This window comes from Aythya ferina (genome assembly GCF_964211825.1).
Source record: "Aythya ferina genome assembly, chromosome: 4".
In the NCBI taxonomy this organism is placed as follows: Eukaryota; Metazoa; Chordata; class Aves; order Anseriformes; family Anatidae; genus Aythya; species Aythya ferina.
Window position 1 is genome coordinate 61304033 of NC_140300.1, and position 12414 is coordinate 61316446.

Genomic DNA, 12414 nt, shown 5'->3' on the forward strand with positions numbered 1-12414 from the left:
CATCATTAGTGTAAATGATCCAATTTACAGCCATAAGCATGCAGGAAGCTGTCTGAAACAGATGCAAGTGCTCAAGATTTTATGACAATCACGACTTTCCATCCAGAAAAATCTCTCCATGCAGTTTGAGGTCAGATGTTAATCATCAGCACTGCACCAGCAACAAGAGTTTGGGTCCCACACTCAGTGCAGTTTTGCTATTTAAAAGGCCCGATCTCAGACGAACAAGAGTACACTTTTATTCCTAGATGCATTCTCTCTGTGTGATGCATCGTTTGGGACCCTGTGTGTGGATTCTAACTTTATTTTGAGCACACGTTAGAAAGATCTAATCTGGTGAACCCACTGTGTGCACTGTGCGGATTTTGGCTGGACTTCAGGCACAACACAAGGGTGCTACTACTCAAAATTTATTGTGCATGCGGAATCGTCAGAAAAGCTTTGCCACTGCAAGAGACATCTCAGAAGGCCACAGTTCCTTTCCTTCTCTCCTCTTCCCCGACTCTGTGGAGTAGTTGGCATAATCAGGTATTAACCCACTGATTAAAACAGACGCAGTGAGAACAAACACAGAAGTCTTGCCGCAGTGCACGAAGGCAATCCAAAAAGGTGCGTGCGTGCACACGTGTATAAAAGACATTGAACTCTACCTAATGCATTTTCCACATCCATTATAGAGCAACTATAACATAACCTGTCGAAGCATTTAGACTAAACAACATTTGGAATAAAACATCTTTGAGCTTATGTGCTCAGAATGGCATGGACAAAATGGAGAAAAGTAGAACACAGTCTTCCATTTCCAACCACCTTACCGAAATCCACAGTTGCATAGAGAATGAAGACAAAAGGAACATTTCTTCAGCTGTTAACTATCTCTGACCTGTCCATCTCTCCCCACGTTCAGCTCCTGGTAAAGCCAGTTTTTACTGAAACCAGATGTCTCTGACCCTCTATTAGCAGGCAGACAGCAGTGGTGGAGAAAATTCAAGTTAAATGAGCCACTGACTCAGACTAGCTAGCTTCACAGTGCAAGCCCCTCTGAGTAGTCAACCTTGCATGGAAAATCCTAGGTTTTTACTTGCCTTTTCTGTAAAGCACTTTCAAGGTAATTGCACCAAACAAGCCCAAAAGAAGGGCAGCTTCTTTGTCTCAAAATGGCAGTTGAGAAAAAAGGGGGCAAAAAATTCATAGGACTTGATGGATACCTTGTGAAAGAATAAAACCTTTCTTACCTCGGCACACTCCACTTTAGCACACTCTGCTTCGTGACACGTGACTTGACCTTCATCACACAGGCAGAATTCACAGCGAGTAATATTCCACATCTCCCTGTGGTACCTGATTGTGCCATCATACAAACAGCTTCCCTTGGAAGACACACACTCCTCACAGCACTTCCCAGCACGCTGCACTTTGTTCTCCCCCTACAAAACATCAACAACCATTGAGCAGGACTTTCTGAACCCTTTCACATGGGCAAAGTGACACCTGAAGTCTGGGCATCAGAGCTGAATGATTTTCAACTACCTTCTGACACGTAATGGAGTCACAGATCTCTCTCAGACATCTGACTTCTCCTCTGTGACAAGCACATGCAGTGCAGGCATTTTTTTTCCACTGTTCACCATGCTGTTTGAAAAGAACACAAGAGATGTACACAATTGTTAGAACACCCTTCATAAATAACCAAATTATTTCCAGAAATCTGTGTTGCCTATTAAATATGACAGCTTCTTCTGCATATCTGTATCCTATACCAATTTTTTTCTTTAGAGATGCTTATTTCTACATGAGCAGCAAACAGCAAGAAGAGGTATGAGGCTTAAATAAGGCTGGTGTGCACTTCTTGTTAATTGCAAGCTAGTGACACTGGGAGGCCTTCACAATCACTGTTAGCAAAACAGTATTGTTAAAAGAAAACCCCACATATGTACATTCATTAAACAATGCATTGAATTAATTCTATACGATACAGTGAAAGCTATGAATACTTTTGACCTTCACTGGTGCGTTTTGCTTTCCTCCTTCAAGAAAGCGTGAAAAGAAAGTACCTAATCTGCTTCACCCTGCAAACTTTCTTCCTGCTTGCCAGCAAATTCTTATCTAGTCCTAATTTCTTTCAACTCTTCTGGCTTTCCAGGAAGAAAAAAAGCAATGGTTGTACTAAGCTATTAGTGCTGGCAGAAAGTCAGACGCGAGGGAGAAGGGAAAGAGGGATGTGCCAGAACTTGTGAACAGCTGGCTTTTGGCGTGGCTCATCAGAGCTTACCTGGTACACTCTTCCTGACACCGAGCAGGGCTTTGGAACACATTCTGGGCAACACTTTCCAGGAGACATAACCATAGCTTCATCCTAAATAGGAAGCAGGAGAGACAAGTAAAATAAGCACAGGAATAGTTACCATGCAACTTCACATCACTACCCGGAATTCCTGGCATGTTGTATCTCTGCGATAAGCCACAGTCACTCAAGGTTTGGTTTTGGCTCCAAAATCTGGGGCCCATCTTTGCAGTAGGAGATCAATGGAGAAGGCTAGAAATAAAAATATTTCCCCCTTCCCATTTTCTGGGCTTCTTTGGATAGCAATCAAAATCCAGATATCTAGATAGGTGTATAGGTACAGATAAAGATACATGCACAGTACAAAAAAGTACTGACATATGCTCAGGTATACAGATAGAGAAAAAAACGTGTATATGAAGTCATAGAGAAGCACACTGAAGTATGAGATGGAGGGATTTTTTTCTGGCACTGCTGTATTATTAGGCTCTGTGTGTGTGATTTATACTCCCCATCTCAGGCGTGCTGTACAGAGGCATTTTCTATGCTTTAGTTAAACCCATGCAGCCCAACTGACTGTGGAGGTGTAAAATTATGCTTAAAACTTAGAGTATTCTAACTTAATCTTTGTCGTGACTGATTTAAATGATGTTGGGATAAGTTGGCACTTCACATCAATATAACAATTCCTTCAGGCCTCAAATTCCACCTGTTCAAAACGTGAAACCCCCCGCTACAATGCCACGTACATGCAATGATTGGGAATGGGCACAGTACTGTTCACCAACACCTCCCTCCAGCCACATAGGACTTATTAAACCTTAGCAACCACAGGTTTGCCAGCAGAGTTAAAAGAACTCATTCATCGTGGGTTTTGTTGGGATAGCATAATGAAGGCCTTCTGTTTGGCTCTTCTGGTGGCTTACTGGCCAGAGATAACTAGTGGCAAAGCTCCCTGCAGACAAGTACAGGCAGTGAGCTCAATCTGCCAGACATTTATTTTGCACTGAAAGCAAGAAGCGAGCTGGGTTGCATGTTCAGGGAGAACACATGCCCAGAAAGCATGTTCTTCACTCCTGACTTTTTTCATGTTGTCTTAGCATTGAGCTTAAAAGTTCGGGCTTGCCCTGCCCCACAAATCCTCTTCTCCTGTGGTGGGACATACTCAGGTGCACACAGCAAGCATTTTTGAAGTTTCTCTCACTCAGCACTAAGGCACAGCTTCTATCCCAACGATGCAAAATCAGTTTAATAACAGTCTCACCCTGTGGGGTGAAGTTATTTTTTCACTTTTGACAAGGAGTTGAGAAGGAAGAAAGGGAGAGGGATAAAAAACACATGCAAGAAAATGTTAGGCGTGATCGAGACCAGAACAGAATCCCCACACATCCTGTCAACGCTCCTTCCACTAGGCACGTTTCCTTGGCTGGAAACAACTGGAGCCCCATCAGAATTGGCTTTCTGCTACATTAACTTGTATGCTTTCAGCTGATTATTCTCAGATACATCACGGCAACAACACAGTAATTTCTGTTTCCACTAATTAAATCCTAATGATTAGCTGATTAAACATTAGTGCAATCAGTCAGCAGGCAACATCAGTCCATTTGGGGTGGGAAAGGGAGGAATGTAAAGCAGGCATAAATCTGTTTTAATGCACAGTACTTAGTCAACTAATAGTAATTGAATATCTCCAGACAAAGCAAAACAATTAGCATGCAGAGAAACAGGTGGGTTTTCCTTCTATCAAAAAAAAAAAAAAGTGTTAATTGCACAAACATCTGGTCCAGTAATAGTAATCTGGGTAAGCATCAATAGGAAAAAAAGGTTTATGACTACTGCTTTTTATTTTTTCCTTGGTGCTGTAAGGAAGTGCACTCAGCTGAAGCACACATTTGAAGGGAGCTTAACTTCTGGATTCAGCATTTAAGCGTGGCAATAGATAAAAACATTCGTGGGAAATGGCAGCCCCTATAAAACACAGTGAAGGTCAGAAGGAGGCACTCCCAGGGAGCCAGTTCCTGCGTTTCCAAGAGGTTCTTAGCCTGGCATACTGTTGTAAGGGAGCACGCTGAGGTGCCCTAAAAGCCTGCTACAATGGGCTCAATGAAAAAGAAATCCAAAGAGCGTAACACGTCCTCAAGCACTTCCACTACGTAATATAATAAATGGAATTTAGAAAAAATCAAGGCAGTTTTATAGAGTGTATTGTGCTGTCTTTACTGACCACTGTGTTGGCACTGTGTATAATCCTGTGGTGTTTCAGTTGCTTTTATCATTGCCTAAGCGCTAAGAACTCATCATTTGTCCACAGCAAAGACCTCAGAGACAGAAATGTCCCAATTCTCTCATTTGGCCTAAAACAGAGAGTCACTATTTGAGCTTGGGTAAGTCATCTTACTGGTTTTAGCGTTTTTTTTAAGCACAAGCAGATGTAAGGAATAGTGCTCTAAGACTTCTGTTTCAGCTGAAATTGTCTTATTTCTAAAGGGAATTTTACCAGCATTTGACTTGTGAAATTTGACTGATGTTTTCAACTGTATTTCTACAGTTCTTGTAAAAAATAAAAGTCCAAAGCTGCAAGCCAAATACTAAAGTTTATGAAGATAAACTCCCGTTAAAATCGTGTGCTTTCATTCCTTCCCCCAGAGAAATAAAAACATTTTCTGATCCTTCCTACATCATTTTTTAATTATAAAACCAAAAGCGCAGTTTCTTTAGAGAGTATTTGTGCTCATTCAGCCAGCAAATGCGTGATAAGAGTAAATTGGTGGGGAAAGAATGCACAGGGGAGGAGATGGACAGCACATTTACACCGACAGATTATCCATCACTGCGTACACCAAAACTCCCTTTTTCAAATCTCCCACTTGTCACGCGGAAGATCTGCCTGCTAACTCTTACACCAGTGTGAGAAATGGATCTTGCCAAGGGAAGGAAGGCAGCCAGGAGCAGCGTCCCTGGAAGGCTGACGAGCCCTGACCTGGTTGCACAGCACAGGCTGGCAGGAAGCTGTGAAGCACTGCGTCGCGCCGTCCCTGCAGACACATTTGGAGCACTGACCGAGGCGCCAGTCCTCACCGTCCCGGAACAAGCGGCCATCAAAGTAGCAGGGCTCTAAGAGATAATAATAAAACATCGGGTCATTTTCTTTTTCAGTGTCCCTTAATCCCCTTCCATCACCCACAGTCAAAACACAGACTTCATGCAGCTCAGAATTCAAAGTTCTGTTCTGTCAAAGCAGAAAATAGAAGCAACAATTTCAACAGTTTCCAAGGGTTTTAGACTTGAGAATTAAGAGCTCTGGATGCACTTTGGCCACTGGATTTTAGCAAGAAGAGGTATCCAATAGCTCAGACATTTCTGGAACTCGCAGTCCAAGTCTGTAAGTGCCTGAAGTACCCTCCCTACATGGGAAATATCTGCATTCTTCTCCCTCAAACTGCAATAGCCATAATGAAGAGCTATTAGGCACATCTGCTCACTGCTGAAATCTTATCATTTGCTACTGGCCTGGGGGTGAAGCTGTTAAAAATGTAAACATGGTAGAAGAACAGAAAGAGAATTAAGCGAAACACTTGACCCCGGTGTCTTCCCTACAGAATCGAATGCAAAAAGAAAAGCTTTCCCAATTTCCCAGCCAGGGAGATACTACTTGGGTCACTGCAGCCAGAGAGTGCCCTGCTCAGACGCGATACTCACCGCCAAGGCCCACACAGGTGGGACAGCAGGCTCCCTGAGCAGTGTACTGCAGCTCCCCTCTTCCACAAGCCAGGGCTGGGCAGCCCGTGCGGGTGCAGTTCACCTTCCCGTGGGCACAGGAGCACAGGACACATCCCGAGCTGGCCCACTGCATGCCGTGCTGCAGCGCAGAACACAACCAAAGGCAGAGAAAATACCTCCATGAATCCAGCTGCCAACCAGACCTGTGAATACACCTCCTTTCTGAGCCCCCCCGTAATAGTATTTAGCTTCACTCTTCTGCCAGCCCAGTCAAGCTTTGTACATCGTAACCCTTACTTCTGGCTGCACTACCGGGGCAAAAAATAGGTTAAAATTGGTGAAGTAGCAGCCCTGCAGACCAGCCTAAGCCCCAAAAGGGCAGAAGCATCCAGCAATAACCCCCTGCCTTTATCTCCTCTCCACTACAGCTTCTACAGGGTGGACTCTAAGTTTAGAGTCATTCTCTTTAGGAAAACATTCAGGAGATGCCCCAACACACACCTGACAACACTGAGCACCCCCTGCCCCATATACTTAAGCTCTTCACTACGAGTGAAATCTCATTAGCTTTGCTTATTCATTAATGCAGCAACAAAAACCTCTGCCCTGAGGCAGGGTGAGGAAAAACTGGCCCTAAGAAGAAAGATGTCAGCGTATTGTAATGCTCTCCAACAGGGAATGTTAATTTTTACAAAACACACAATATTAAATTAGGCAGGGAGAAAAAAGCTCTCGTTAGATAAAGGATACAGCTTTCCTTCGATGCAGCTTCCATCAGGGCCAGTGCTGCTAGCTAGACACTTGCAGGATGAAGTCATAAGGCACTACGCTGGGCTAATGACAAAAGAGAAAACTTCTTCCTTCAGGCAATCTGTGCCAACCATCAGGACGAGACTCTGTACTGCCAAAAAACGTTGTTTGATGTTCCCCTCACACAGGAATTTGAGTGTGACATGTGGCATACGTACAAATGTGCTGGCTGAGGTCCCCACGGGCATGCCTACTTGTTCTCCTGACTTGAGTCCCAAAGGACAGACTTAAAAAGAGCCGAATGGTAAAAGCTGCAGCTAGACTACAACAGAACAAAATGCAGCACCAGCAACAAGAAATACAGTGTAATATAACACATCATCACCCAAATCAGGGGCATAAAGAACTACGAGAAAAGGATGGGTGTGCTGAGTATTCCAGTCTTTGACTGGATTGCAACAGGTCCGTGCTGGTTGTGCCAGGTGCTGAAATAGTGTTCCGACTTCATCTGAAACACAGACTGTAAGGTCCAGATACTCACATATATCTGGGCATTTCAGCATATTTCTTAAGATTTGGACCTGAAGTGCCTCTTATCAAACAAAAAGGTCTGTAAGAGACCAGACACAGAACTTGGGTTCACTGTCAAACAATTTTTTTTCTGTATGCCTATTGTTCAGCACAATTCATTAACTACTACCCACAAATCTTTATTTTTTTATTCTCTGTAGACACTTACTCTTATTGGTTTGGCCTTCCCGATCCCCTAGGTGAAACCACATGCTGCAAGCTGCTTCTTGAATAAGTTGGGATTACGAAAATACATAAACCCAAGTTACACGACAGTAATCAATCTTTATCAGCATACTTGGCTGCTAATAGAAAAGCCTTCCTTCAAGCTAGCTAATACACCAAGTTCAACATGTTTTCCTTCTCCTAACATAACTAATTTGTCCAAGTCATCCACAGAAACAGCAAAGGGAATGAACAAATGGGAAACTTTCTCCCGTTAAGCCAAGCAGGACACAATATTGCTCAGAGACACATCCCCTTCTTGCAAACCCTGCAGACCAAGCTCCTGTTTTATTACGTTATCTGATAGTAACAGAACACAGCCCAATAACCCATCCTTCATGTCGCCTAAGCGTCCTTTGCTGACACAAAACAGTCTGAGAGCTGGAAACTGGAAAGATTTTCCCTGCCGAGGAACGTGACAGAGCACTCACGCTGTGGATCTGTCCTTCATGCTGGCAAAATCCTTCGGCTCTTGAGGCACAATCAGGGCAGCACTTGTTGGGGGCTATTTGAAGCACTTCTCCCTGAAAAGATCCAAGAATCCAATAAGCCATGCATGTAAAACAGAGTTCCAGATGAAGTGAAAGATATGGGGCCTGGCTGGACCCAATGCTCTCAGTTTAAAGAGGAAATACATTACTAGAGAAGACCCCTCGTTGAGAGCCATCACATCATTTTGTGGTATTTGACATTCTGCCTTTAAAACAACAGGAGCAGAACTTACACTCCTAATAGTACAATTGGAAAATCCCCAGCAGGACTAGTTTTCAGATCAGAACAAAGAATAATAACTGGAAAGCACTTATCCAAGACAACAAATAGGATTATTCACCGACTGTTCTCTGAGAAACGTGGCGTAACCATAATTTTTTCAATAGACAGAAGTTTTCTAAACGTACAGGATGGATCTCAGGCTAACATTTTGCCATGCTGGAAGCTCAGCTGGCAGGCAGATCGACTAGGCATCCATCACCTGAACTTCTCTGGCTTACTAAGCACCACTCTTTTTATTAACACCATCTGAAAATGAACTGCAAACTACTGAGCACTTCCACGTCCAGCACAGCCTGGTGACACTGCTGCCACTCTGCTTTGCAAGCTCCAAGGGCTTAGCAAGCTGGCTGCCGGCTGCGCCCTGTTCAGCAGCAGGGAAAGAGATGATGCTGATGGAAGCAACTCATTGAACAAAGGGAACAACAAATCAGTGAAGGCATCAGCCAGCATGAGGAAAGATCTTGGCTTCCTGTCCTTGAAACATTTCCACGGAGTCTCCAAAGCAACGCTTTCATGTTCCTCCCAGCTGCACATTAAACCTTACTGAGCCACGGTGTCTGTCACTGGTGGCAGCAGCATCTGAGGGCCCTGACACCACCTTAGAGGTACTGCAGATCACAGCATTTTTCTCCCACAGCTAATAAAAAAAAATCAAAGCAGCAGACAAGTCTACTGATGTGAGCACAGCAGCTGGAGAGGAAGAAAGCAGAACCAGAAACTAGAGAAGGTTCAGAAAGAGAACTGCAGAAATTTTTTTTACCAATAAGACTGCCTCCTTCAAAATATTGCCAAAGTGTTTCCCAGGAGACCATCTCCATCATTCTTTCCCCAAGGTTAAGGCCACCCTTTAAGGGATTGCTTGTGCTCAGGAGGGATTCATTGTTTGTTTTGTTTTAACGAAAAACGAAGGCTGTGCAATGCCCCAAATCGTCTTACTTGTTACCTCCTCAGCTGTTTGATAAACACGAGCAGAATGATTTGAAATGTCCCAAGTTTTCACTGTTTTCTAAAAGAAACATTTGGATTTTTCTAACTGAGAAAAGTTTCTTAGTTCAAGATTTCCTTCAATGCCGTATCTCTAGGAGGTGGAACACAAAATTAAATACTTCATTTACCTTAAACCATTAACCATATTCAGCTGTGATCCTGGTGAGGGGAAACTCTTCTGGATTGTTGGGGTGGTTTGGGTTCACAAAATGGAAATCGTTTTTGCTGCTTTAACGTCTGTTTGGAACATTCATTCTTTCAGCCTGCCCATGCACAAAGAAGGTCGTACCCCCAGCAGAAGGCTGTACATACACGTGTGTAGAACTCCACTTGGGTGTGCTCTTTGGAGATTTCTTCTTCTTTTTTTTTTTTTTTTTTTGTATTATGCCTCGTTGCAATACGAGCATAAATTTCATAATAAATAAATCACGGAGAGGGATGGTGATTTCTGACCTTGTTGATCAGTGGCCAGAATTTTCAAGGGTGATCAAGACTTCTGAGGGTTGATCCAATTCTTCTCCCGATTTAAGAGGCCAGACCTTTACCTAAGACTTAAAATTCTTCATCTTTAAGCTTACCAATATCGAGGAGTCTCAGAGATTCATTTCACACTGTAAATCAATTTCCCATTATCAGCATTACAGTTCCTACCTTTTCATTCATCTGTGTTGTTGTTTTTTTTTAAATGAACATCATCCTCTCTAGCCCACTCATTATTACCATGACAGCTTTCTTCTTTTTATTTCTCTGTTCTTTAGCAGAAAAATTCTTAAAACGTCAGTCTTGCCTTGATCACCACACAGTGATAATAATGGGGGAAAACAGTAAGGATGAAAATTATTTCCCCGTTAATGCTGTCATATTGAAAAACATTTCAACTAGGTTCGTAAAGCAATGCAATTATTATATTGGCAGTGCCTCTTTAAAACACTAATTTTTATTGTCATTCATGCGTGCTACCCCAGCCATCCAGATACTAATGCAACACCAATTCCATGGCCAATTAGCTACAACCATTAATGAAGGCTCAGACAGAGACAGATAAACAGGAGACAATGAAAGCTCAACAAGCAGCACAGGGCGCAAGAGGAGGGAAGACAATCTCAGCTCTGTTGTTGCTCATCAGAGTGGAAAGCGTCCATCTGCCTGGGTGACAGAGACCCAGCTCGGCGTTCAAATGAAGGTGAGTGGAAGCTGGGCTCCTGCCGGGGGGTCCGAGCCCGCTTCACGGGCTCCCTGCAGGGACCAGACCACCCCAAGCCTCTGGCTGGAGCGTGGTGATGCAGACAAAAGCTTTGCAGGCTGGATTTGCCTTCCATCGGGCTGTCCTCGATGAGGAGTGAACGTGCACAAAGGCTGAGCCTGACCCTGCGCAGTCACACACAAATCATGCTTTCCCCTGGGAGGGAAAGCATGATTTCACTGCTCCCTCTTGCTTCCCCTAAACCCTGCTGGGAATCAGACCCTCAGGCTCAAGGGAAGCTGCATGGAGGCAGCTGAGCACGAGTTGGAAGCAGAAATCCGATTGCCCCTGCCATATCTTTATGTGTAACACCCCGTGTGTGCGCCCACGTGAACATTTTAACATACAACTGTGCCAGGAGCTGAAAGCACAAGGCTGGGAGCTCCAGAGTGAGCTGGCAGTGCTCCTACCAGCCAGAAGAGATCAGCTGGCAGCAGGATGGCTGCAGCCCTTACCTTCTGGAAGTCACACTGGGGGTGTCTGCAGACTGTAGGCTCACAGGTGATGACATTACTACGGCAGCGGCACTCTTGGCACGAATCTGGCTTCCAAATGGTGTTATTCTGCAAATAAAACATGGAGTTTTAAGTTAGACCCTCACTGCAGAAGGTGTGCATTACTTTAGGTGACAGCACAAGGCTCATGTAGCTCAAAACAGACGGGCTGGCAGAGTTAAGTCCGCAGTGGGCCACCCTCCCTCCCACATGCTTACCAGTCACAACTTTGGTACCCAAGGTACCGGCCCCACGCTGCCACCAGGCTGTCATCAGCCCCCTCAGGCCCTCGCCCAGCTGTGTTGGCACTTGCCAGACTTCTCCTCCCCCACCATCAGTCTCTCCAAGGCCTGAGCAGCCTCTCAGGACTCGTTACTTCTGCTGAGAGGCTCGGAAAGCAAAGCTCGCCTTCCCTGTTCTCCTGAACGCTGGCTGCCAGCTCTCCTGACACCGCACGGCAATGCCAGCAGCCCAGGTCTGCCTGCTCCTGCTTTCCTGTGAAAACGAGCCTGATGAAGAAGAAAATCTGCCTTGAGAGCCGGAGAAGCTTCCAGCATGCCCCGCGCCAGCTTTGGCAGAGAAAGGGGCTGCGGCTGGATTTGTGACAGAGGGAAAACAGCAGCACATCCTGGCACCGCCTCGGAGAGAGTGGGCTCCCTGCTGGCACGTGGGGCTCTCTGCTAGAGGAGACCACAGCTCCCGAGGCAGAAGGCTGAAGGCTGACACCCTGGGCACCTCCAGAGCTGGCTGCAGAGAAGCAGAGCAGAATGACATGCAGGCAGGGGCTCTGCTGGGCCTCCTCCCTCCTAGGCAGCAGTGGGTATCCCAGGGGAGGCAGGCAGCTGGGTTATTTCTGGCAAGGTTCAGCCTAGCAGAGCAGTGGAAGGCAGTCAGTGAGCACAACGGGAGGATCCCCGCACCAGGAGTGCTGTGCCTTGCTACGGACAGCCAGCTGCTGGCATTCGCATCGCTCTCAGGCTTCCTCAAAAGGTAATGACGATGGAAAAGAGCCCCTCGATCCTGCAGTGAGGGCAGGAGCCTCTTTTCCACTTACCATCAGCAAGCCTTGAAGTTCCACGGCTAAATTTGCCTGTTCTTACTTACAGAGTCTCAGTGCCTCAGTAAGACATCTCCCAAAAGCAAGGGTTTGCTGTCGGGATGCTTACGGGGTAACCCACAGGGTGAGAGCTTTGCTGCCTTGGTTTCAGAGAGCTCCCCATTGCCTGCATTCAGCTCCTCCATGCCAAACACCCTGTCTCCAGCAGTTTACAAAAGCAGCTGGTAGCTACACACGAGGTATTACCAAGGATGTGCTCTATCCGCATTTTATTACCTGCTTTTAAAAGCCTTAAGAAAACAGAAAG

At 45.2% G+C, this 12414-nt stretch overlaps 1 protein-coding gene across 1 annotated transcript in view; it reads right to left on the minus strand.

Moving 5' to 3' along the window:
• FRAS1 (Fraser extracellular matrix complex subunit 1) overlaps positions 1-12414 on the minus strand; it is a 146517-nt gene that overhangs the window by 90296 nt on the left and 43807 nt on the right. The window contains exons 3-9 of the mRNA XM_084519273.1: positions 11012-11119; positions 7984-8076; positions 5987-6146; positions 5268-5401; positions 2273-2356; positions 1531-1632; positions 1236-1427 (exon numbers count right to left, since the gene is read on the minus strand). Coding sequence (XP_084375399.1) covers positions 1236-1427; positions 1531-1632; positions 2273-2356; positions 5268-5401; positions 5987-6146; positions 7984-8076; positions 11012-11119 — 873 coding nt within the window. The remainder of the gene's footprint in view (positions 1-1235; positions 1428-1530; positions 1633-2272; positions 2357-5267; positions 5402-5986; positions 6147-7983; positions 8077-11011; positions 11120-12414) is intronic.